General features: G+C 38.7%; 1 protein-coding gene and 1 non-coding gene across 4 annotated transcripts; one reads left to right on the forward strand and one right to left on the reverse strand.

Annotated features, from left to right (window-relative positions):
- Window positions 1–1616: 1616 nt before the first annotated feature.
- LACTB (lactamase beta) lies at window positions 1617–17953 on the forward strand. Of its 3 annotated transcripts, none has more exons than XR_006542817.2 (6): window positions 1617–2061; window positions 2666–2732; window positions 4250–4440; window positions 4719–5070; window positions 5965–6126; window positions 17148–17309. XR_006542817.2 is itself a non-coding variant. In XM_025295722.3 (6 exons), the coding sequence occupies exons 1-6, from the start codon at window positions 1699–1701 to the stop codon at window positions 17677–17679; spliced, it is 1671 nt and encodes a 556-aa protein (XP_025151507.1). In that variant the 5' UTR covers window positions 1621–1698; the 3' UTR covers window positions 17680–17953. The 3 variants fall into 3 exon arrangements, 2 of the variants coding, with proteins under 2 accessions (XP_025151507.1, XP_025151508.1); XM_025295722.3 differs by having other exon boundaries at window positions 1621–2061; window positions 5961–6126; window positions 17148–17953; XM_025295723.3 differs by lacking the exon at window positions 1617–2061 and adding an exon at window positions 2089–2280 and having other exon boundaries at window positions 5961–6126; window positions 17148–17953.
- A 4305-nt stretch (window positions 17954–22258) lies between these two features.
- On the reverse strand, window positions 22259–22331 carry TRNAE-CUC. The gene has a single exon. It is a non-coding gene; the product is annotated as a tRNA-Glu (tRNA).
- Window positions 22332–23300: the final 969 nt, after the last annotated feature.

The raw sequence follows: 23300 nt of genomic DNA on the forward strand, positions 1-23300 counted from the left end.
ATAATTTGATTTAATACATAATATTAAATATTTTTATCTTAAAAAATACTACAATATTTTAAATATACTATATATAATATGTAATATATGAAAGATAATTATATATCCTGAAGTAATGAATGCTTAATTATCTTCAAAATTAACATCTCATTAACTGTTCAGTTAGGATTATACACCTTTTACATATTATGGTAACCTGAGGTTAGGTTTCTTATTTCACAAGAACCTCTGATCATCTACAACTGTCAGAGATCATAGCTGACTACAAATTACATGATACTTTTGGATTAAAAGTTTTAAGTGCAAATTTTATTCACAGAATTTTTAACAGCATATATATTTTTTAATATGAGGCCTGCTGCTGCTGCTAAGTCACTTCAGTCATGTGTGACTCTGTAGACAGCAGCCCACCAGGCTCCCCCGTCTCTGGGATTCTCCAGGCAAGAATACTGGAGTGGGTTGCCATTTCCTTCTCCAATGCGTGAAAATGAAGTCGCTCAGTGTGTCCAACTCGTAGCGACCCCATGGACTGCAGCCAACCAGGCTTCTCCGTCCATGGGATTTTCCAGGCAAGAAAGAGTCCTGGAGTGGAGGCCTAGATACAACAATATTGTTATATGTTTGATGTGGTGTGAAGCTAGACTTTCAGAAGTAAGAGATTTTAAAGAGCCTCAGAGAAACGGAAGAAGCTGAAATGAGACATAAAGAATAGACATGACAAGAGAGGAAAAGGGTCCTGGGGAAAGGAGCTGCCTACTGAGCTGCTGCTGTGTGCCAAGTGCTGTTGCAGGAGCTGAAGATCTAAAGTAAGTTGGCCTGGTAAGAAATCAGATTAGTTGAGTGAAACAAAGTGTTAAGTGTTATTGAAAGTTATGACCAACCTAGATAGCATATTCAAAAGCAGAGACATTACTTTGCCAACAAAGGTCCGTCTAGTCAAGGCTATGGTTTTTCCAGTAGTCCTGTATGGATGTGAGAGTTGGACTGTGAAGAAAGCTGAGCGCTGAAGAATTGATGCTTTTGAAGTGTGGTGTTGGAGAAGACTCTTGAGAGTCCCTTGGACTGCAAGGAGATCCAACCAGTCCATTCTAAAGGAGATCAGCCCTGGGTGTTCTTTGGAAGGAATGATGCTAAAGCTGAAACTCCAGTATTTTGCCACCTCATGCAAAGAGTTGACTCATTGGAAAAGACTGATGCTGGGAGGGATTGGGGGCAGGAGGAGAAGGGGATGACAGAGGATGAGATGGCTGGATGGGATCACCGACTAGATGGACATGAATTTGGGTGAACTCCGGGAGTTGGTGATGGACAGGGAGGCCTGGCGGCGACTGAGCGACTGAACTGAACTGAAGGGAAGATGTGCGTATTGGGGCTCAAGGTGTGGAGAGAGCTCCTAGGGACGGGGCCTACGAACGCTTCTCTGAGGAGGCGACACCGGATCTAAGAGGAGGCAGACGTGGGGAAACTGGAGGGGACAGAGAAAGATGAAGAAATATCGAGAAAGACACAGGACAAAGTTAAAAAAGGAAAAGAAGAAGGGCTCGATGCTATCGGCGCTCCGCCCATCGTGCCTTGACTGCTAGGGTCTGAGCGCAGTCACCGCCCCCATCCCGCCCCCTCCCTCCCATCCCTTCCTTGAGCCTCAGCCGCCAGCCCGGCCTGTGGGAGCTCTGAAGCCGCCGGCTCGCCAGAGACACCATGTACCGGCTCCTGTCAGCCGTGACGGCCAGACCCGCGACCACCGGGGGCTGCGCCTGGGGCTGTGGGCGGCGTGCGGCTCATCAGCGAGCCGGGCTGCCGCCACTCGGCCCCGGGTGGGTCGGGGGCCTCGGACTGGGGCTGGGGCTGGCACTTGGGGTTAAGCTGGCTGGCGGGCTGAGGGGCGCATCCCCGGCGCCACCTGCCGCGGCCCCAGACCCTGAGGCGCCGCCTCAGGCCGAGCCGCTGCAGGCGCAGGAACAGCCCCTCGCCCCGTGGTCTCCGCAGACCCCGGCGCCGCCGCACGCCAGGCACTTCGCCAGAGCCATCGACAGCAGCCGCGACCTCCTGCACAGGATCAAGGTGGAGCGATCGGGGGCGTAGACAGCCGGGAACGCGGCGCCCCACCCCCGGCGTCACCCCGGAATAATGAGGCCCCTTGGTGGTTATCCTTCGGGGCGAGCGGACCCCATCCCGTGCGGCGGGATGCCGGCTGGTGGCGAGAAAGACTTCCCGTTTCCAGTTCTCCCGGCCGTGGTCAGAAGCTGTTGGGAGGTTGCCCCAGTCGGGGCGGAGGTCAAGGTCCGCCTCGGGGACCGCCCCTTCCCCCTCAGGGTGCCCAGCAGGCACACCCCCTCACCGTTAGCGCCCGGCAGGCCGGAGCCGAGGTGGGCGGGGCCCGGGCTGAGGGGGCGTGGTGGGGCGGGGCCGAGAGAAGCCCTCGAGGAAGGCGCTGGCGGACCTGCGGCGGATTTCGGCCTGTCTTTGAGCTGTGCTCTTTTTTTTTTTTTTAATTTTATTTTATTTTTAAACTTTACATAATTGTATTAGTTTTGCCAAATATCAAAATGAATCCGCCACAGGTATATATGTGTTCCCCATCCTGAACCCTCCTCCCTCCTCCCTCCTCCCTCCCCATTCCATCGCTCTGGGTCGTCCTGAACTGTGTTTTCCCCTTGGCTTTTAGGATGAGGTGGGCGCACCGGGCATCGTAGTTGGAGTCTCTGTAGATGGAAAAGAAGTCTGGTCAGAAGGTAGGCTCAGAATAGCTTTATTTATTGGCTTGTTTTCTGCCAGTCGGTGAATAAAATCTTGAACATGAAGTGGAATACATACTTTAGAGAAAAGTGTCTAACAGAATAAAGAATTGGACTTCATACTGTGTTGGAATAGAATAGCAAGGTTTAAAATATGACTGATGAATAAATTGGAGTCTTAAAGATGGCTTGTTTCTACCCCCACTTTCTTAAAAGACTGAATTTGTTGCTTTCAAAGTTGTGTATAAAACTGTTAACTGCACGTTTGTAGATAACCCTTATGATTAAATAAAATATCAGAATGTAGTGGTTTTCTTTTTTTATTCAGTCAATTTATTGAGTCCTTTGTTGTGTAAAATGCACAGTACTAAGAACTGGGGATATACATGTTTCCTTTTCCTCAATGAGTTTACAATCTACTTTATTTGTTGTTTTTGACTGTACAGGGGTGTCAGCTATATTTTCAGAAAAAAGCTAGCAACTTGGGAAGATAGATTTCTAGTCATTCTGTGATACTTTTATCAAAGAATTTTGTAATTTGATTTACTTTTCCATTGTGCACAAATTGGTCTAACTCATCACAGCAGGTTTTTAGAAACCCAGCTTTTAGGAAATGTTGTTTCAGACATCGTTTAAAGGAAGGAGTACTTTCAGAAGTTGTTAGGAGCAGTAAGGTTTTGAATTTAAAGAAAAAATGATTCTTTATCCAAGTTGAAGCATAGCCCAACCAACATTTATGAAAGGTATTATAATAAAAATTATATAAATGTTAGCTCTGTAGGTGAGGGCTTTGTTTTTATGCAAGTATTTTTCTGCATAATCTACATTTACAGGTGAAAATAATTATACCTTTTCATTCTTTTCAGATCTAAGTTCTTTATATATCTTAGATTGCCACACTTTTATCCTACAAAAGATGAAACCAAACTTAAAATATTTTCTGGGCTTCCCTGGTGGCTCAGAGATTAGAAGGAACTTTATTTAAACTAGTTGTTGTTCAGTCAGTCATGTCTGACTCTTTGCGACCCCATGAGTACATTAGTTTTCTTCTGACCTGCAGCTGGATTTAATTGATGATTAGCTTGATTGGTTTTCTGAGGCATCTTTTCACATTTGTTTTATTAATCATTTTAAGGGATTTTGTATAAACTCACTAAAAAATCAAGAATAAATATAATCTGAAGAATAATGATGTTTTCCTTAAAGAATGTAATTTATTTAAAATATGGAATAACCAAATTGTTTAGATAAGCTAAGCATTAGTAACTGAATCATAACATTACAGTTTTGCACAGGGTACAATTTCAGTCTTATTATAAGGTTAAATTGTTAGGCCTACAGTTGTCTATTGCTAAGACTCATCCCTTATATGTTCAGTTTTGATTAATTATGCAAGTGGAATAGCTTTTTCTTTTGATAAGCACATAGAATGTTTTAAGATAGTATTATTTCCATTTTTGAAGACTCCTTTGACCATGAGACCTATTATGACTTTTTGCTTTTTTCTCCCAAAGGTTTAGGTTATGCTGACGTTGAGAACCGCGTACCATGCAAGCCAGAGACAGTTATGAGAATTGCCAGTATCAGCAAAAGCCTCACCATGGTTGCTATTGCCAAACTGTGGGAAGCAGGGAAACTGGATCTTGATATTCCAGTACAACATTATGTTCCTGAATTCCCAGAAAAAGAATATGAAGGTGAAAAGGTAATGAAGCTCATAGTTCATTTTTCTAATGACGTCTAAGTGGTTTAAAAGGTTTCATAAGATTCTTTGATTTGTTTTTAAATTTTGTTAATGGATTAAAGTTTTATTTTCTCCTTGTAATGACTGATTGGATATTTTTCTAAAATTTGAGGCTAAAGATGTGTACATGATAGCAGCAGCTTAAAATGGAAAATATTGCTGAAACATTATTCCAGGGCTACTGACTTTTTATTACGCAGTTTAATACCGTAGTTGAATTTTCATGTTTTTACTGTTAGGTGTCTGTCACAACAAGATTATTGATTTCCCATTTAAGTGGAATTCGTCATTATGAAAAGGACATGAAAAAGGTGAAAGAAGAGAAAGCTTATAAAGCCTTAAAGATGATGAAAGGGATGATGGAATCTGACCAAGAAAAAGAGTTAAAAGAAAAAGGAGGCAAAAGTAACGAAAAGAATGACTTTGCTAAAGCTAAGGTAGAGCAAGATAATGAAACCAAAGGCCGAAATTCAAAACCTTGCAAGAAAAAGAATGATTTTGAACAAGGTGAATTATATTTGAAAGAAAAATTTGAAAATTCAATTGAATCTCTAAGATTATTTAAAAATGACCCTTTGTTCTTCAAACCTGGTGAGTGTTAAATTTCTTCTTTTTACAAAATCATCATTATTGAATGATTAATTTTCAGAAACTCCAAAATAATACTATCCTGAGTGCATTCAATGTGGTTGATGATACTATGGTTTTGTTACATGCCTGCCTTGGTTGTCTATAGTTCTTAACAAAGCCTAGCATTCAGGCAGTTAGTTGTTCGCTTTAACTTCACTGGAGGCTACCTAGACATTTAATGGATTCTCAGTATCAGGATATTCATGGAAAAAATAAGGTGTTGGAATAGCCCTCCAAATAAAATTTGGACCAAAGTTTGCATGATGAAGCATTGCTGATTTTTTGTATTTTGTTAGTATTTAATTAAATTGTTCAATTTGTTTTATGCGTTCATTTCTTAAAGAAATTAGCATAACCCAGCTTAATTTTATTTCCCAAAAAGCTGCTCTATAAAAATAATTTTTTGTGTATTTTTTGGTATGATGCCTGCCAAAACCACTTTATCTTTAAATTTATTGTAGGTTTATGTCCTTGTATTCCATTTTCATTTTAAAAGTGGTTTGTGGAAATCCCCTAGACATCCAGTGGTTAGGACTCCACCCTTACATGGCAAGGGGCAAGGGGTTCAATCCCGACTGGGGCATGGTGAAGAAAACAAAAAACAAACACAAAAACTAACAAATATATCGATCATTTTATTAACATGCCTGTGTTTGAGACATGAAATAAGCAGGGCCATTGCAAAGTTGACTAAATTTGTTAATATATCATCCATGATCTTCACCTAAATGGTTAGTAAAATATTCTAGTTTTAAAAATATGCCAGTTTTCAGTAGAAAAATATTTTGCGTGTTTTTGAATAATAATGAAGCACTTTCTTTTTTTTTCCCCCTTTGCAATGACGTCTCAAGGCAGTCAGTTTTTGTATTCTACTTTTGGCTATACCCTACTGGCAGCCATAGTAGAAAGAGCTTCAGGGTATAAGTATTTGGACTATATGCAGAAAATATTCCATGACTTGGATATGCTGACAACTGTGCAGGAGGAAAATGAGCCAGTGATTTACAATAGAGCAAGGTAAATGATTACCTTCTGGTATGTCTAGCTATATTGCATCTTCACACTATGTTATCAATTTAAAGTCACGCTTTGCTTGTCTCCATTCCATAATCAACTTGCCACATTTTGGGAGCTTTTCTTCATGTCTCTTTTTCCACCTAAAATGTAAGTAAAATAAAATGTATTTTATTTTTCATATATATATTTATATATATATATATGAAGTAGTCCAAGGTCCTTAGATAAAAGTTAGCAATAATAATTTAAGCACATGAATAATTAAACTAAAATTTTACCCATCATGGCTATCTATAATTTGATCTTCCATCATCCCTTATATTTTAGTTAATGTTTTATTTACCTTTTATTATTTTTAATTATTTTTTAAATTTAGAAATTATCTTACACTTATAGAAAAGTTACACAAACTGGTACAAAGAATTTTCATATACTCTTCAACCAGATTCCCCACGTTAGTTATTTTACTACATTTGCTTTATCTGTCTGTCTCTGTGTTATTTTTTTCTCAGCCATTTGGAAATCAGTTGGCAATATGCTACCCCTTATACTTAAGTGGTACCCATAAATACTTAAATATGTATTTTCTAAAACTAAGGGCATTCAGGAAATTAACATCAACATAATGCTTGTATCAAATCTACACACATTAGTCAGATTTTATCAGTTGCCCCAATAATGTCCTTTATAACACAAAGAAAAACATTTTTCTTTCTGGTGCAGGATCTAATCTAGGATCGCAAGTTACATTTAGTCGTCAGGTCTCTCAGAAGTCACATGAATTCATTGTATTCCTTTACTGGTGATGATAATTTGAAGTGGTATATACCAGTTTTCTCCCCTGTAAAACTTTGAAAATCATTTTATTGAAATAATCAAGCTAAAATTTTGTCATAATTTTTAGTAGTAATGTATAAAAAAGGCAGTGAAAGAAAATCTTGTGACTAAAGCCTAATTCGAGTTTTACAGTTATGGTGTTTTCCATTTTACTCTTATTATTTGGTTGGTTAGAAAGGTCACAACACATTTAACAAATCAACTGTTACTTTTACCTTTTAAGTTTCCATTAGAGAACACACTTTACGAATGACTTAATGATACTTGACTGGATGAAATGGTAGAGGTTTGTAGGTTTATCTCCCCATACTAGCTTTGTTCAGTTTTCTGTTGTATTTAGTTAAATTACCATTTTAAAATTACCAGCTTATTTAAAAGGATCAAATATGCATTGCAAATCAGCCTGAAAGAGATTTTTTGCACCTAAAAGAAATTAGATTAGCAGCAAGCAATGAATTATAAGTTTAAGTGACCTGTAAGGTTTTTTTGTTGTTGTTTTGTTCTTTTTTTTTTTTAATTGAAGTGTAGTTGATTTACAATGTTGTGCTAATTTCTGCTGTATAGCAAAGAGGCTCAGTTATACACATTCTTTATTTAATATTCTTTCCTATTATGGTGTATCCCAGGAGATTGGATATATTTCTCTGTGCTGTATTAGTAGGACCTTGTTGTTTATCTGTTCTAAATGTAACAGTTTGCATGAGCTAACCCCAGGGTCCCAGTTCATCCCTCTGCCTTCTCACCTCCCCTTTGGCAACCACAGCCTGTTCTCTATGTCTGTGAGTCTGTTTCTGATTTGTAGATCGGTTCATGTGTGCAGTATTTTAGATTCCATATATAAGTGATATCATATGGTATTTGTCTTTCTCTTCCTGACTTACTTAGTATGATAATCTCTAGTTACATCCATGTTGCTACAAATGACATTATTTCTTTTTTTGTGGCTGAGTATACATCGTGTGTGTGTGTGTGTGTGTGTGTGTATGTGTGTGTGTACACACCACATCTTTATTTATTCGTCAGTGGACATATAGATTGTTTCCATGTCTTGGCTATTGCAAACAGTGCTTCTGTGAACATAGAGGTGCATGTATCTTTTTGAATTACGGTTTAGTCCAAGTATATGCCAAAGAGTGGTATTACTGGATCATATGGCAATTCTATTTTTAATCTTTTGAGGAACCTCCTTACTCTTCTCCATAGCGGCTACACTAACTTACATTCCCACCAACAGTGTAGGAGGGTTCCCTTTTCTCCATACCCTCTCCAGCATTTGTTATTTGTAGACACTAATGATGGAAATGACCTTAGTTTTCAGACAATACTTATTATGTCTAGGTCCACATTATATTCTACTGGAAACATAGGAAAAAATAACACCTGAAGTTGTCAGTTGAATCTAGAAAAGATTCTCTAGTAGTGTTGGCATAGATGCATAACCTTATTTTGAGTTAAATCTAGGAATTTGATAACAAATACCTACTCTTCTATAAAAGGGGGAATCACTGAGCCTCTTTTCTCAACTGAAAATTAAGTCTCCATGAATGTGCAGACTGCAAGTCAGCTGTTGTTTGTTGTTTTCTTAGTAAGTAATGCACAAATACCAAAACATGGCATGTGACAGTGAGTTAATTTCATCTTATCGCCCATTCTTTGAGAAAAGGCAGTGGGTTTCTGTTTCTACCATTAACGGTTTCCATCAGGTCTGGGTTTTTCTTTAGATTTTGCTTGTGCCCAGTGGTGCTAAAGGAGTAAGTGATTCTTTTTAGGTAGATTAAATGGGCTACAGAAATAAAGTAGGACACTAAAAGAAGAAAGACATGTTACAGAGGAAAATGTTCTGTCCATTTTCTTTGTTTTTATTTTACTTGATAGAATTTCTATTTGGGCCTCTAAAAGCTCAACTCTGATTCTTTTTTATTTTTGTAACAGTTATTTCAAAAGGGCTTAGAGGCACCAGGTTCGAGTGGAAATGCAGGGAGTAAAAGAAATCTTCTCAAAGATGTATGTTTAAAAAAAAAAACAAAAAACCTTAAAGTAAAACTTAGTAATTGCATATGTTTCTATTTGTTTTATTGTACAATTTTACAAGAAATAAAATTTCGCGCAAAAGTTTGCAGCTTTGTTATCTAGTCTGCTGACCCCTTGGTATAATCATACATATGTTTGTATTATCTTGACCTAGGCTTTTTAGAGTTACTGTGTCCCAGAAGTAAATATTTATCATCTGTATCAGTTCTCTATGTGAATGTGTGTGTGTCTTTAAAATAGTGTCTCACAGTATCTGTCACCTATTTGAGATATTTTCCCAGAATCCCACCCCAAAACACTACCTACTTTTCTTTGGCCAGAATTTTAGTGTCAGGCCACATTCAGCTGTAAGGAATGCAGAGAAATCCGTTTTTAGCAGGGTGCATTGTTGTCCTGAATAAAACTGGGATTTCTTGAAGAATAGGAACATTGATTCTGTATATGCAAATAGATACATTTATTCTGTATTTCAAGTATACTCTGTATAAGCAAGTAAACTAAATAACCCTTTAAGCAAAAACCCACAGGGGAATAGAGTGAATGTTCTTGCCACTGAAGGACGCTGTTGATGGGGGAATCCTTAGTCAATGCATTAGCTTATTATTAGATACCATTCATATTTTCTCTGTGTTTGGCATAATACTTGCAACAAAGATCTCTTTCATAATTGGATAAGACCAAAATCAAATAAAATGTTTTCTGAGGTGTTTGCTGTATTTTGACAGTATAAGTATGGTCTTTTCCTTCTCTTATTGTCTTTATTATTAATTATTTTTATTTTTTCAAGTATCTTCTAAGATTAAGCATTGTTCCTTGTGAAGCTTTCTTTTATGCCTTTAGCCTATCTGGTAGAAGGTTCAGCCCATGTTAATGCTAAATGTTAGAGTGAGATTGGTTTGTATAATATGCATGTTTAATTCTATAGGTTTTTTAACTTCTTAAAGCAATAAAATACAAAGTGATGCATAATTATTTGTAAAGGCATTTAAAAAGGATTTAAAATTATTTTGCATTTATAAGCTTCTAGATGTAGATTTCTATAGTACTATAATGTTGTGCAGAAACTATAGAGATTCTTCAGGATGACTGTTTGTCATCTGGCATCATTCCATCAATTATTCAGTTACAAAGATATTCCAGTAATTTAAGAACTTGTGTCCATAATTCCATTCTTTTAGTGCAGAAATCCCTTAAGAATTTGAAATAGTGAAGTTATTCAGCTGATCAAGAATATTTTCATGAGAAGTCATTAATTTGTCCTCTGTAAAAAGGAATCAAAAGATTAAAGCTTAGAATTTATTTTAAAAGAGGAGTCATCCTAATTTCCAGCCCTGATGTAAGTGCTTTGAAACACTTCATTAAAAGTTGTATAATGCAAAGCTGATTATTAACCAAAATAGGTTTGTAGGTCTCTCCTAGTTTACAAACTTGGCGATCACTCTAACAAATATGTTTTTCATTGAGAAACCTATTTTTAATTATTCTATCATGTGAGATTTTTTTTGAAATTTGATTGGAAATACAAGTGTAATCAGCATTCAGGCAAAAAGTAACAAGGACCTTAAATACAAGAGTGGCTATAGAAATGAAAGGAAGGGAGAAAGATTAGACAGAAAGCTAAGGTTGGATGATGAGATTTGTCATTACTGAATGTGAGAGAGTTGAGGGCAAGAGAGGCAAGAAAGGTCTTAATGGAGAGGAGAAATATGAGAAAGTTCAGAAGAGATCACTTCTGGACACGTTCATTTTGCACAATGAGAAGACAATATATCAAATCATTGGCTCATGGGGGAGCATATTTAGATCCTCTGTAGACTTTTTTAATCTTCAGAGCATATACCTGTGGTCACTCCTGCTTCATTCAATATTATGACTTGGACTTTTGGGAGACATAGAAGAATCATGACAGAAAAAAGAGTCATTTTTCAAATTATGTGCCCACTATCCTTCAGTGTTATGAATTTTGAAGGAAAGGGTGAGGCCCACTACTCATTCTGGTAAACAACATTGAGAAACAAATTTGAGACTCATTAATGCTAATAGAAAAATCAGTGGTAAATTTGGAACAGGGATTGTGGTACAGCTGCAGTTTTGTAGTTAATTCCTATAGAAAAGAAGACCTGGGACCCTGGAACCCCTGGTGATGGGAGGGATCTGGGGAATCATGGGACTGAGAGCTAGAAGAGAGAGCACAGAGCAAAGTGGCCTGTGGGGAGTGTCAGTGATGTGGTGGGTCACAGAGCTACAGGGGAAGCTAGAATGAGGGGAATTAGAAGATCTTTGATAACACACAAGAGAGCTGTAGAGATGAGGGAACAGAAGCCTTCTAAGGAACTGAATGAATGGAGAGGGTGAGTGCATGAAAACAGCAGGTGTGGACTGTTTCGTGTAGTTTGGCAATACATGAGAGTGCCAGACATCCTGGAATGTGAAGTCAAGGGGCCTTAGAAAGCATCACTACCAACAAAGCTAGTGGAGGTGATGGAATTCCAGTTGAGCTATTTCAAATCCTGAAAGATGATGCTGTGAAAGTGCTGCACTCAATATGCCAGCAAATTTGGAAAACTCAGCAGTGGCCACAGGACTGGGAAAGGTCAGTTTTCATTCCAATCCCAAAGAAAGGCAATGCCAAAGAATGCTCAAACTACCGCACAAGTGCACTCATCTCACATGCTAGGAAAGTAATGCTCAAAATTCTTCAAGCCAGGCTTCAGCAATACATGAACCGTGAATTTCCTGATGTTCAAGCTGGTTTTGAAAAGGCAGAGGAACCAGAGATCAAATTGCCAACATCCGCTGGATCATTGAAAAAGCAAGAGAGTTCCAGAAAAACATCAATTTCTGCCTTATTGACTATGCCAAAGCCTTTGACTGTGTGGATCACAATAAACTGTGGAAAATTCTGAAAGAGATGGAAATACCAGACCATCTGACCTGCCTCTTGAGAAACCTATATGCAAGTCAGGAAGCAACAGTTAGAACTGGACAGGAAACAACAGACTGGTTCCAAATAGGAAAAGGAGTACGTCAAGGCTGTATATTGTCACCCTGCTTATTTAACTTATATGCAGAGTAGTACATCATGAGAAACGCTGGGCTGGAAGAAGCACAAGCTGGAATCAAGATTGCCGGGAGAAATATCAATAACCTCAGATATGCAGATGACACCACCCTTATGGCAGAAAATGAAGAGGAACTAAAAAGCCTCTTGATAAAAGTGAAAGCGGAGAGTGAAAAAGTTGGCTTTAAAGCTCAACATTCAGAAAACTAAGATCATGGCATCTGGTCCCATCACTTCATGGGAAACAGATGGGGAAACAGTGGAAACAGTGTCAGACTTTATTTTTTGGGGCTCCAAAATCACTGCAGATGGTGATTGCAGCCGTGAAATTAAAAGATGCTTACTCCTTGGAAGGAAAGTTATGACCAACCTAGACAGCATATTAAAAAGCAGAGACATTACTTTGCCAACAAAGGTCCTTCTAGTCAAGGCTATGATTTTTCCAGTAGTCATGTATGGATGTGAGAGTTGGACTATAAAGAAAGCTGAGCGCTGAAGAATTGATGGTTTTGAACTGTAGTGTTGGAGAAGACTCTTGAGAGTCCCTTGGACTGCAAGGAGATCCAACCAGTCCATTCTAAAGGAGATCAGTCCTGAATATTCATTGGAAAGACTGATGTTGAAGCTGAAACTCCAATACTTTGGCCACCTCATGGGAACAGTTGACTCATTGGAAAAGACCCTGATGCCAGGAGGGATTGGGGCAGGAGGAGAAGGGGATGACAGAGAATGAGATGGCTGGATGGCATCACTGACTCGATGGACATGGTGAACTCCGGGAGTTGGTGATGGACAGGGAGGCCTGGCATGCTGCGATTCATGGGGTCGCAAAGAATCGGGCATGACTGAGCGACTGAACTGAACTGAGAGTGAAAAGACTGGAAACTGGAAGCTGTAACGAGGATAAGGAAAAAAAAAGTGTGTGTGTGTGTGTTTTCCCTTAGCATATAGAAAACTAGAGCGTTTTGTGAACTAAAGGTGAAGGCGTCAAAATTCCTATCATGGCAAGGAAGGCCTTTATGACGTGTACCCTGTCCCATGTCTACTCCTCTGGCATCACCTTTTGAAGCACTCTCTGCTTCAGTCAGACTGAACTCTTTTGCTCCCCAGCAGAGTGAGGAACCATTTCAACAAGTCTTGCTCTCACTAGTGCTCAGGATTCCTCGCATCCATCTTTCTAGTCATCCCATAACCTGTTAATCGAAGCAATGTTGGTATCACTTGGGAGCTTGTTAGAAGTGCAAGATTTGAGGCCCTCCCCAGACCTACTGAAGCGGAATCTGCGTTTTAACAAAATCTCCAGGCGATTCATATGGTCCTCAAAAATTTAAGAACTGTCCAACAAGACTGTTTGCCCTTGAGAGCAGCCACAGTGTATGGTTTTGTTTTTCTCTCCATGCCTTGCAAGGAGTCTCCATTACATGCTTGGCCAACAAATGATGCTTTCACGTGTTCAACATATTTCACAGTACTCAGTGGATGTCCAATACTGTTCTAGATGGGGGAAATATCAATGAACCAGGTAGATACGATTCCTGCCCTTATGAAACTTACATTCTATAGAAATGTAAACGAAGAATCTCCTATATTGACTTGAAGAAAATAGAACAGAGCAGTGGGATATACAGGAAGAGGCTGTTAAGGGAAGGTCTATTTAAAATATATTGGTTTTAGGCCATGTCAGTTGAATTGAAATATGAATAATAAGGAAAGCTATGAAGGAAGACAAGATGTTGTAATTGATGAGGTCCCAGAAGTAAGCAAGGGCTAAATTATATTGGACAGTGAGGATCAGTGCCATTAGACCCACTGCTCCTTACTTTAACCATATGTTTTAACACTTCCCTTATTATGTGAAACGAAAATAGGAAATCATATAACCTATATTCAATACTCTTAACTAAAATGTAAAAAAAAGAAATAAAAGGAATATTATATAATAGATAAATATGGTATATAATAGATGTCTCAATATGATAACATTTACTTACCACAACATGTGAAGATGTAACAAAATCAACTGCAACTTAATATGTAAAATTATTTTAAATGTGACAAGTAAATGCAGACCAGTACAGGTTTATTGCATTTGGTGCTTCAACCCATGTCCTTAAAACTCTGGCTAAAGTATTAAGCAAAATACAGTGTGGTCTTCAATTTTCACTAAGGCTGCACTCAAGAATTCATCTTAGAGTAAAAATGTGCCAAAAGTAGTTTGTATTTGCATATAAAATGGAGGAGGTTCTAGGCTCAACTAGTTATAAGCAGATTTTGTTTTTGCTCACATGAACATCTGGTAGGATGGTTGACCTCACAGGAGATAGATATAGGAGAATGCACCATGGTGTGGGGCTTTCCTGTACACCACAGGACGTTTAGGACCCTTAGGCCCCTACCCCCTAAGTCTCAGTAATAGCCCTCCAATAGTTGTGACAGCTAAAAAACATGCCTCTCACAATTTCCCTTGGGGAGTTAGTCCTGCCTCTACTGAAGGCCATTGACTGTGTCATAGACCGTTGTGAGAAATTTGGGTTTTATTCTCATTACATTCATAACCATTGGAGGGGTTTTTATGGCTGGGAAAAGGAGGAGGCACAATCTGTGGCTTCTGCTTGCAGGGCAAACTGCAAGGAGGTACTACAGTCTAGGAAGTATAACTGGTGAAACAAGGTTGTAGAGGTGATAGGAGGTGGTCAAAGATGCAGGTAGTAGAATTACTCTTGAAAACAATAGGAATTTTTTTGTATAGATGGCATGATGATGTAAATGCATTTTAAGATGAAGATGGGAGTTTCTAGCTCACTTTGGATGGTCTCAATCTTCTCAGTAAAACAAAGAATATAGTTATCTGCTGACTAAGCCTAAAGTAGGATAGGGGGCTGAGGGTGAGATCAGGAATCACAACTGTGAAGAGTACACCAGGGAGTGGGGCGTCCCTGCTGGCTCAGTAGTAAAGAATCTGCCTGCCAATGCAAGAGACATAAGTTCGATCCCTGGGTTGGGAAGATCCCCTGGAGAAGGAAATGGCAACCCACTCCAGTATTCTTGCCTGGGAAATTTCATGGACAGAGGAGCCTGGTAGGCTATAGCCCATGGGGCTGCAAAGCGTCGGACACAACTTAGTGACTACAGCAGCAACAACATATCAGGGAGTACCCAGGAGAAGAAGAAAGGATTTGAGAACAACAGCAAAGACCCTTAGCAAGAGTATGAATTTATAGCAGTCAGCTTTGCTATATGAATTCCTGCAGCCTTTCTTGGTAGATACAGGATACCTAGGTTTATTCAGGATTAATGGATTGGTATAGTGTAAGTTCAGAACAGTGAGGAACCAAAAGATGTGGTCTCACTAAAGACCACAACCAAAATATTTGAAACGACTGATGATATAGTTCAGCCTAGAAGAGAAAACCAGAGGAAACCACTAGAAACCAAAAGACCTGGGAAAATTGAGAAGACTCAATGGGCATGGATGAAGGTTCCATTGAGGACAGAGAGCAGGTTCATTTGGAGAGCTGGAAGGATTGGAAGTCATAGTCATGGGAATAAATTTCTGAGTTTGAGACCCTAGTGATAAAACAGATAAAAAAGTGATGGTAAGATTCAGGTCTAACTGTGCTTATGAATAGCCAAGGATAGATGAAGATGAGGGTCATTACAGGTGAGACTGTCAACAAACTGAAAACCCAAGAGTACCATTTTATTATGAATCTTGAAAGGCAGAAGCCTCAAGAGTTTTGTCCTTTATTTATTTATTTTGTGATTTCATTTTATGTACCTAATGTTTATGGTACAGTCTCCTCATATTAGAATGGAAACTTCATGAGGTTAGTCTCTTTTGTTTTACACTTTATCCCAGCATCCAAACAGTGCCTGGCACATAGTACATGTTCCATCAATAATCGTTGAATACTTAAGCGAGTAAACCTTTATTAAGTACCTATTAGAAATATGCAGAGTGCTTTATACATTTATTTCTAACTCTGCAAAGTAGATGTTTTTGTCCCCATTTTACAAATTAGGATGGAAGCAGAGAGGCAACAGATTGCTTAGATTTTAATCCAGTTCTGCCACTTATAAACTATGTGGCTTTGGACAAGTTATGTATATTCTCTGTGCCTTAGGAATTGTAATAGTACCTATCTCCTAACATTGTTACAGGAATAAATTAGTTCATATGTATATAGTTCTTAGAACAATACCTGGAACATAGTAAGAAGTATATACATGTTTATTAATCAAATAAAATAAACATAGCTATTAAGGGTGAGAGTTGGGATTCAGGCTGAGATTTGCTAACTCCTGAAGAGGCAATGGAACCCCACTCCAGTACTCTTGCCTGGAAAATCCCATGGATGGAGGAGCCTGGTAGGCTGCGGTCCATGGTGTCACTGAGAGTCGGACACGACTGAGCAACTTCACTTTCACTTTTCACTTTCATGCACTGGAGAAGGAAATGGCAACCCATTCCAGTGTTCTTGCCTGGAGAATCCCAGGGACGGGGGAGCCTGGTGGGCTGCCAGACGTCTATGGGGTCGCACAGAGTCGGACACGACTGAAGCGACTTAGCAGCAGCTGTTCCACTACACCAAGAAAGTACCCCATCCCATCATTATACATAGTATTTCTATGTTATTTTTAACCAGGAGATGTAGTCTTCTTATAAATATTAACCTTATTTCTGAACATCCCAATGGTATGTTTTTAGTTATAAAATTTACATGTAGCACATGGTTCGCTGAACCCAGGAACTGAAAATATCTACCAAACATTAGGTGTTTCTGCATATGCACAGGGCAAATATATATCATGTGTACTAATCAGTACATCTTTTAACAGTATTAGAAGTTTCATACACTCAGCATGGGCAAGCCTTGCAGTAGAAAAAACAATCTGCTTTCTATACTTTACTCAGTAACTTGTGTTTCATTTTATTTGAATCATACTGAAAACTAGTGGTTACTTTCTGAGAAAATATATTCACTACAATGAAATACAATCTGTCTCATGTATACATTTTTCTATTCATCTTCATGTATGAAGTCAATACTAGACTATCACATTTTTAATGACTATTCTTATTTCATTTTAGATTTTATGTTTACAATAAAAAGAAACGCCTTGTCAACACACCTTACGTGGATAACTCCTATAAATGGGCTGGTGGTGGATTTCTGTCTACAGTGGGTGACCTTCTGAAATTTGGGAATGCGATGCTGTATGGTTACCAAGTCGGGCTGTTTAAGAACGCAAATGAAAATCTTTTACCTGGATATCTTAAACCGGAGACAATGCTTATGATTTGGACACCAGTCCCTAACACAGAGATGTCTTGGGATAAAGAGGGTAAATATGCAATGGCATGGGGCGTGGTGGAAAAGAAGCAGACATACGGTTCTTGCAGGAAGCAGCGGCATTATGCCTCACACACTGGAGGCGCAGTGGGTGCCAGTAGTGTCCTGCTGGTCCTTCCTGAAGAACTGGATGCAGAAGCTCTAAATAACAAGGTCCCCCCAAGAGGAATAGTTGTCTCTATCATATGTAACATGCAGTCTGTTGGCCTCAACAGCACTGCTTTAAAGATTGCTCTGGAATTTGATAAGGACAGATCAGATGTACCTTAACATCACAGGTGCAAAACAAGCTGTTATGGTTTTGTTTTTGTTTGTTGGTTTTTGTTTTGTTTTGAAACATTGAAGTCCCAAAATACATGCAATTTTAAAGAATAAATTTGTAATAGAGTATAATTGAATGCAGAGAATTATGTACCTCTAATTGCTTACTTTTGTAATTGTCTTTTATTGGAGAATGAGTTCTTTATACTCAGGGAAGTAACTATATTTTTACTTTTTGAAAAAAGTGTTAACTCTTGAAATAAAATATTCTGATAAAAGTGTACTTTCTGAATGTGTAATATAGAGGAAATTTCATTCAACAGCAGACTCAAAATATTGTTCTTTTAATATGACAGCAGGTGGTACTTCGCTTGTGGTTCAGTGGCTAAGATTCCATGCTCCCAATGCAGGAGATCCAGGTTCAATCCCTGGTCAGGGAAATAGATCCCACATGCTGCAACTTAAGATCCTGCATGCCACAACCAAGACCTGCCACAACCAAATAAATAAATATGTTTTAAAAAGAAAAAAAAATGACGGCAGAAACAAGATTGTGAGAAATGGTATATTAGTTCTCTATTGCAGCTTAAAAGAATACACATTTATTATCCCATGGTTCCTGAAGCTCAAGAATTCAGGAGTAGCTTGACTGGATGGATCTGGCACCAGAGTCTCTAATGAGGGTCCAACAATATGTTGTAGTTATCTAAAGGCTTTTCTGGTCCCAGAGGAAATGTTTCGCAAATGCTCATTCACTCACAGATTTTAAGATTTGTGAACTAAAGATGTTATTTGCTCCCCAGCCAGACACAGGTTGGTAGCTGCTTGATTAGTGCTCAAGGCCTAAGAATAGTTCTTGGCTCTTGGCTGTGTTCTCTAAACTCTTGGCTCTGCCCTCTGAATTACTCTTTTCATGAAAGGCAACATGTGTTTGCATCCAAGTGGCTTTCTCAGCCTGCTTTCATTTTTGGCCACACCAAGTCACATGTGGAATCTTAGCTCCTGACCAGGGATCCAACCCATGCCCCCTCAGAGGAAGCAGAGATTCTTAACTACTGGACCACCAGGGAAGTCCTACAACCTGCTTTCCTACTTGTACAAGTTTGAGGGTCCAAAGGCCTCTTTTATATTCTCCTTTCAGTCTAACTTAACAGTTTTCCTGCTAATGTAATTTTTTAAAACTCTGTGAGTCCCTTAAAAATCTCACTGGGGATCATGCTAATAAACAGAAGCTGTGCCCCCAAATCTCTTCAAACTAGACCCCTCTCTAACTTGGGATTCTGCTAAGACAATTGGAGAAAACACTGTTCAGCTTCTATTAAGAACTGTTGTTAAAACAGCTCTCAAGATACCATCTTGCTTCTTTCCACGGTCATAAAGGATTTTATATATCATACCCTCAATTTCATCTTTAGACTGTTTTTTGTTTTGTTTTCTGGAAGTGCCCTAAATTTTATCTTTGCCTTGAAGCCCTTTCTTAATTTTAGCATCTTTTGTCATTTGGAGAGTCTGGGAAATTTCTAAACCATCAGTTATTGATGCATTGTTTTGTTTAGTAGCCCTTCCTTTAGCTTGTCTCTCTCCAGCTTTGTAGTGTGAGCAACAAGAAGAAGCCAAGAGTCGGTACTGCGTCTGGAAATCTCAGCTAGATTACCTAGTTCATTAGGCACATTTTCTACTTTCTGTGGTCTTGCAGGCAATAATGTTGCTAAACTTCCTGCCACTTCACAGCAGTAATCCTCTTTCTTCCAATTAACAGTAACATTCTCTTACTCTTCTTTAAGTCCACACCTGCAGCCTCCTCAAAGGCCATCATACTTCTAAACAGTTTCTTCAAGGCTCCTTAGGCATTCACTGACACTCTTTTCAAAATCCTTCCAGCTTCTATTCACTGTTCTAAATTTACTCCCCCATTTTGGGCTTTTGTTATAGCTGCACTCTGCTTCCAGGTATCAAAATCTACAATGTAAAAAATGAGTATTTCAGATATAATTCACAATTCATATACCTTAAAAGTCAACCTTTAAAGTGTACAATTTAGTGTTTTTAGTATATTCACAAGATTGTGTGCCCATTCAATTCCAGAATATCTTCACCCCCAAAAGGAATCTTAAACCCATTAACATTTGCTGTGCATTCCTCTCTACTCCCAGGCCCTGACAACCACTGATCTATCCTCTGTCTCTTTGGATTTGCCTATTATGGGTATTTCGTATAAGTGGAATTATAATATGTGGCCTTCTGTGTCTGGCTTCTTTATAATGTGCATTAATTATCTATTGCTGCATAACAAACTACTATATCTCAAAAATTCTCTGTTTTATAAGTTTGGGAGCATTTTAGCTGAGCAGTTCTGGCTCAGGGTCTCTCCTGTGGCTGCAGACAAGATGTCAGCAGGACTTTCAGTTACCTAAAGGCTAGAATGAGGCTGCTGCTAAGTTGCTTCAGTTGTGTCTGACTGTGCAACTCCATAGACGGCCTCCTACCAGGCTCCTCTGTCCCTGGGATTCTCCAGGCAAGAACACTGGAGTGGGTTGCCATTTCCTTCTCCAATGCATGAAAGTGAAAAGTGAAAGGGAAGTCGCTCAGTCGTGTCCGACTCTTAGCGACCCCATGGACTGCAGCCTACCAGGCTCCTCTGTCCATGGGATTTTCCAGGCAAGAGTACTGGAGTGGGGTGCCATTGCCTTTTCTGAGAATGAGGCTAGAGGATCTAATTCCAAGATAGTTCAGCGTGTGGCTATCAGCAAGAAGCTTCTGTCACTTGCTGGCTTTTGGGAAGAGGTCTCAGCGTCTCACTACGTGGACTTCTCCATAGGTCTGCTTGACTGTCCTATGGCTTCCCTCAGATTGAGTGATTAAAGAGAGAAGGTAAAAGCCACAGTGTCTTTTATAATCTAGCCTTGAAGGCCATACAGTAACAGTACTACTTATGCCAATTTCTCCCGATCACACAGACCAACCCTGATTCAGTGTGGGAGAGAGCTACACAAAAGCTGAATAAATACCAGAAGGTAAGGCTTATTGGGAGCCATCTTGGGAGACTGGCTCCATGGATGGCTTATTATAGTGTTGACATACTGGGAAATTTTGTTGTAATAGTAATAGATGATCAGTATTGGAGACTACACTGAATTTGGGGAAATTCAAAAAGCAATGGAAGTTTTTTTATTCTCAAATAAAAGAGGCCTGTTCTATAGTTCTGAGCTCTCAGCCTGTTTCTTCACTCTGCTTTGATCAATAGAGGTAAGTAGATGGATATATCTGAGAGGTCAGAATACAGACAGCAACTCCCTACAACAGATGCATTTCATCTCCTTATTTCTTTCTGGCTTCTGACTTCTAGGTCTTCTATTCATATTTGTCAAATTTTTCAACCCATACTTCTTTGATAAATAGAAAATGCCTTCCTTTAATGTTATTCTTTAAATTTTAAACATTAATTATTGTGACAAAAGGGAAATCAAATTAACAGCAATTAAAAAAAATATTTCTGATAAAAATATGTTTTTGGACTTCCTTGGTGGTCCAGTAGTTAAGAATCCACTTTTCAATGCAGGAGGTGTGGTTTCAATCCCTTGTCTGGGAACTAAGATCACATATGCTGCGCACTACAGACAAAAACAAAATTTTTTTTAATCATGTTTTCAGTTTGATCATGTGATACCAGTGTGAGCTTTGAACCTTAACACAGACCATAGAGTGAAATGCTTGGACCTGCCAAGGAGGTGACATTTACACTGGGAGAGGAGGAAAGCGCATTGTCTGAGTGTTGGGGAGGAGTGCGATGTGACTGAACTGTCCAAGGGGGTACAACCACAAAGTGTGAAGAGATCTGTGAAGTTGGTTAATGTGTACTATGAACAGGGTACTTGCTTTAGACTAGTTTTTTTCACTTTTTAGGATTCTTGTTGAAGCTGTGAGGAAGCTGGGGATTTTCTCAGAGTGAATCAATATACAAACGTCAGGGGTTCACTGACCCCACATTAAGAATTCCTATTGACCATAATAACTTATTTTCTTACTTAATGCTTTGATAAATGCTAGATAGAAATGTTAGAAATGCTTTGATAAATTTCCGCATCTCCCAAAGTGGTAATTGCGGTGTGGCTGACTGATCCTTTAGGGAAAAGAACTCAGGAGAATTTGACACAAGTTGCTTGCATTTTTGTTTTTGTTTTCTGAAATTTACAACTTGTCAAGGTGGTTATTGGCTACAAACGATTTGCTTTACCTTCCTGTGGTAGAATAAAAAATTTCAAAATTCTGCTCCAGATTTGATAGTTGAGGTTCTAGAAATATGTCTTTGTGGTTTTTATAGAAAAAATGTAAATCTTCATTTAGATGGGTTAGAGTTTATTATTGTATTTTATTAAGAAAGAAGTTACTTTTATAGAATAATAACCTCTCCTTGCAACCTTTAGGATTTTACAGATACATTATCACAACCATAGGCATAAAGAATTATATTGTTATTTGCTATTGATTCAGGTTCAAATAGTCTTGAGTTCTATTCTTAGGAGATACCGGAATAGTTACTTGATACTTTGTTTTGCTTTGGTTGTGCCATGAGGCTTTTGGATCTCAGTTCCCCAACCAGGGATTGAACCTGGGCCCTTGGCAGTGAGAGCACAGAGTCCTAACCACTGGACCACCAAGGAGTTCCCCTGATCTTTTATTTTTGTGGGGAAAAAAAATACTAAAAAGCATAAAAGTTTCACATTGCAAATACCCATGTAATCCCAATACCCAGAATTTAAAATGCTAACATTTAGTCAAATTTTCTTCACTTAAAATAATAATGAGTAAAACTTAATAGATAAAACTGAAGACCCCCTAGAACCATGTCCCAAAGCCCCACTACTTTTGCCCTGCAGGGACCTGCTGTCATAAGTTGGTGTATATTCATCCACTCCCTTGTTTAATACCTTCACAGCCAAGTATATACATATATACTACGTATATATTATGTATACTATGATGCTATTTGTATAAATGTAAATAAAACATTTTCTATATTCCCTTTTTAAATTTAACATTGTTTTTTGTGATCTGCTCAAGTTGATAAATATAAATCCAGGTTAACTGCTATAAAATATGATATTGTATGACTATATCACATTATATGGGCTTCCCTGGTGGCTCAGCAGTAAAGAATCTGCCTGCCAATGCAGGCGATGTAAGAGACACAGGTTTAATCCATGGTTCAGGAAGATCCCTTGGAGGAGGAAATGGCAACCCACTCTAGTATTCTTGCCTGGGAAATCCCATGGAAAGAGGAGCCTGGTGGGCTACAATCCATTAGGGTCGCAGAGTTGGACACAACTTAGCGACTAAGTAACAACAACAACATAATCACATTATACTCTCCATTTTTTAACTGATTTTTTTTTTTTTTTTTTACTATTGTATACAGAGCTGTAAGGAACATCCTTTTCTTCGAGTTGAACCATATGAAATTGTTATTTTTCCAGATCAAAATATTCTTGAATATTATGTAGCTGAACCTAATTCTGTCATTTGTATGCCAACACTGACTTTTAATTTTTGACTGAGCAATGGATAGGAAATGATATCTGATTATTTTTACTTGCATTTACCTATTGTTAGTGAAGTTAAACCTATTTTCA

Source organism: Bubalus bubalis, chromosome 11 (genome assembly GCF_019923935.1).
Source record: "Bubalus bubalis isolate 160015118507 breed Murrah chromosome 11, NDDB_SH_1, whole genome shotgun sequence".
In the NCBI taxonomy this organism is placed as follows: Eukaryota; Metazoa; Chordata; class Mammalia; order Artiodactyla; family Bovidae; genus Bubalus; species Bubalus bubalis.

What these genes read in the sequence shown, in the direction of transcription:
- LACTB (XM_025295722.3), top strand. Translation starts at nt 1,699, where the DNA reads ATGTACCGGCTCCTGTCAGCCGTGACGGCCAGACCCGCGACCACCGGG. An exon ending in ACCTCCTGCACAGGATCAAG is followed by an intron (nt 2,062 to 2,665) that starts GTGGAGCGATCG and finishes CTTGGCTTTTAG; the next exon opens with GATGAGGTGGGCGCACCGGG. An exon ending in CCCTTTGTTCTTCAAACCTG is followed by an intron (nt 5,071 to 5,960) that starts GTGAGTGTTAAA and finishes TGACGTCTCAAG; the next exon opens with GCAGTCAGTTTTTGTATTCT.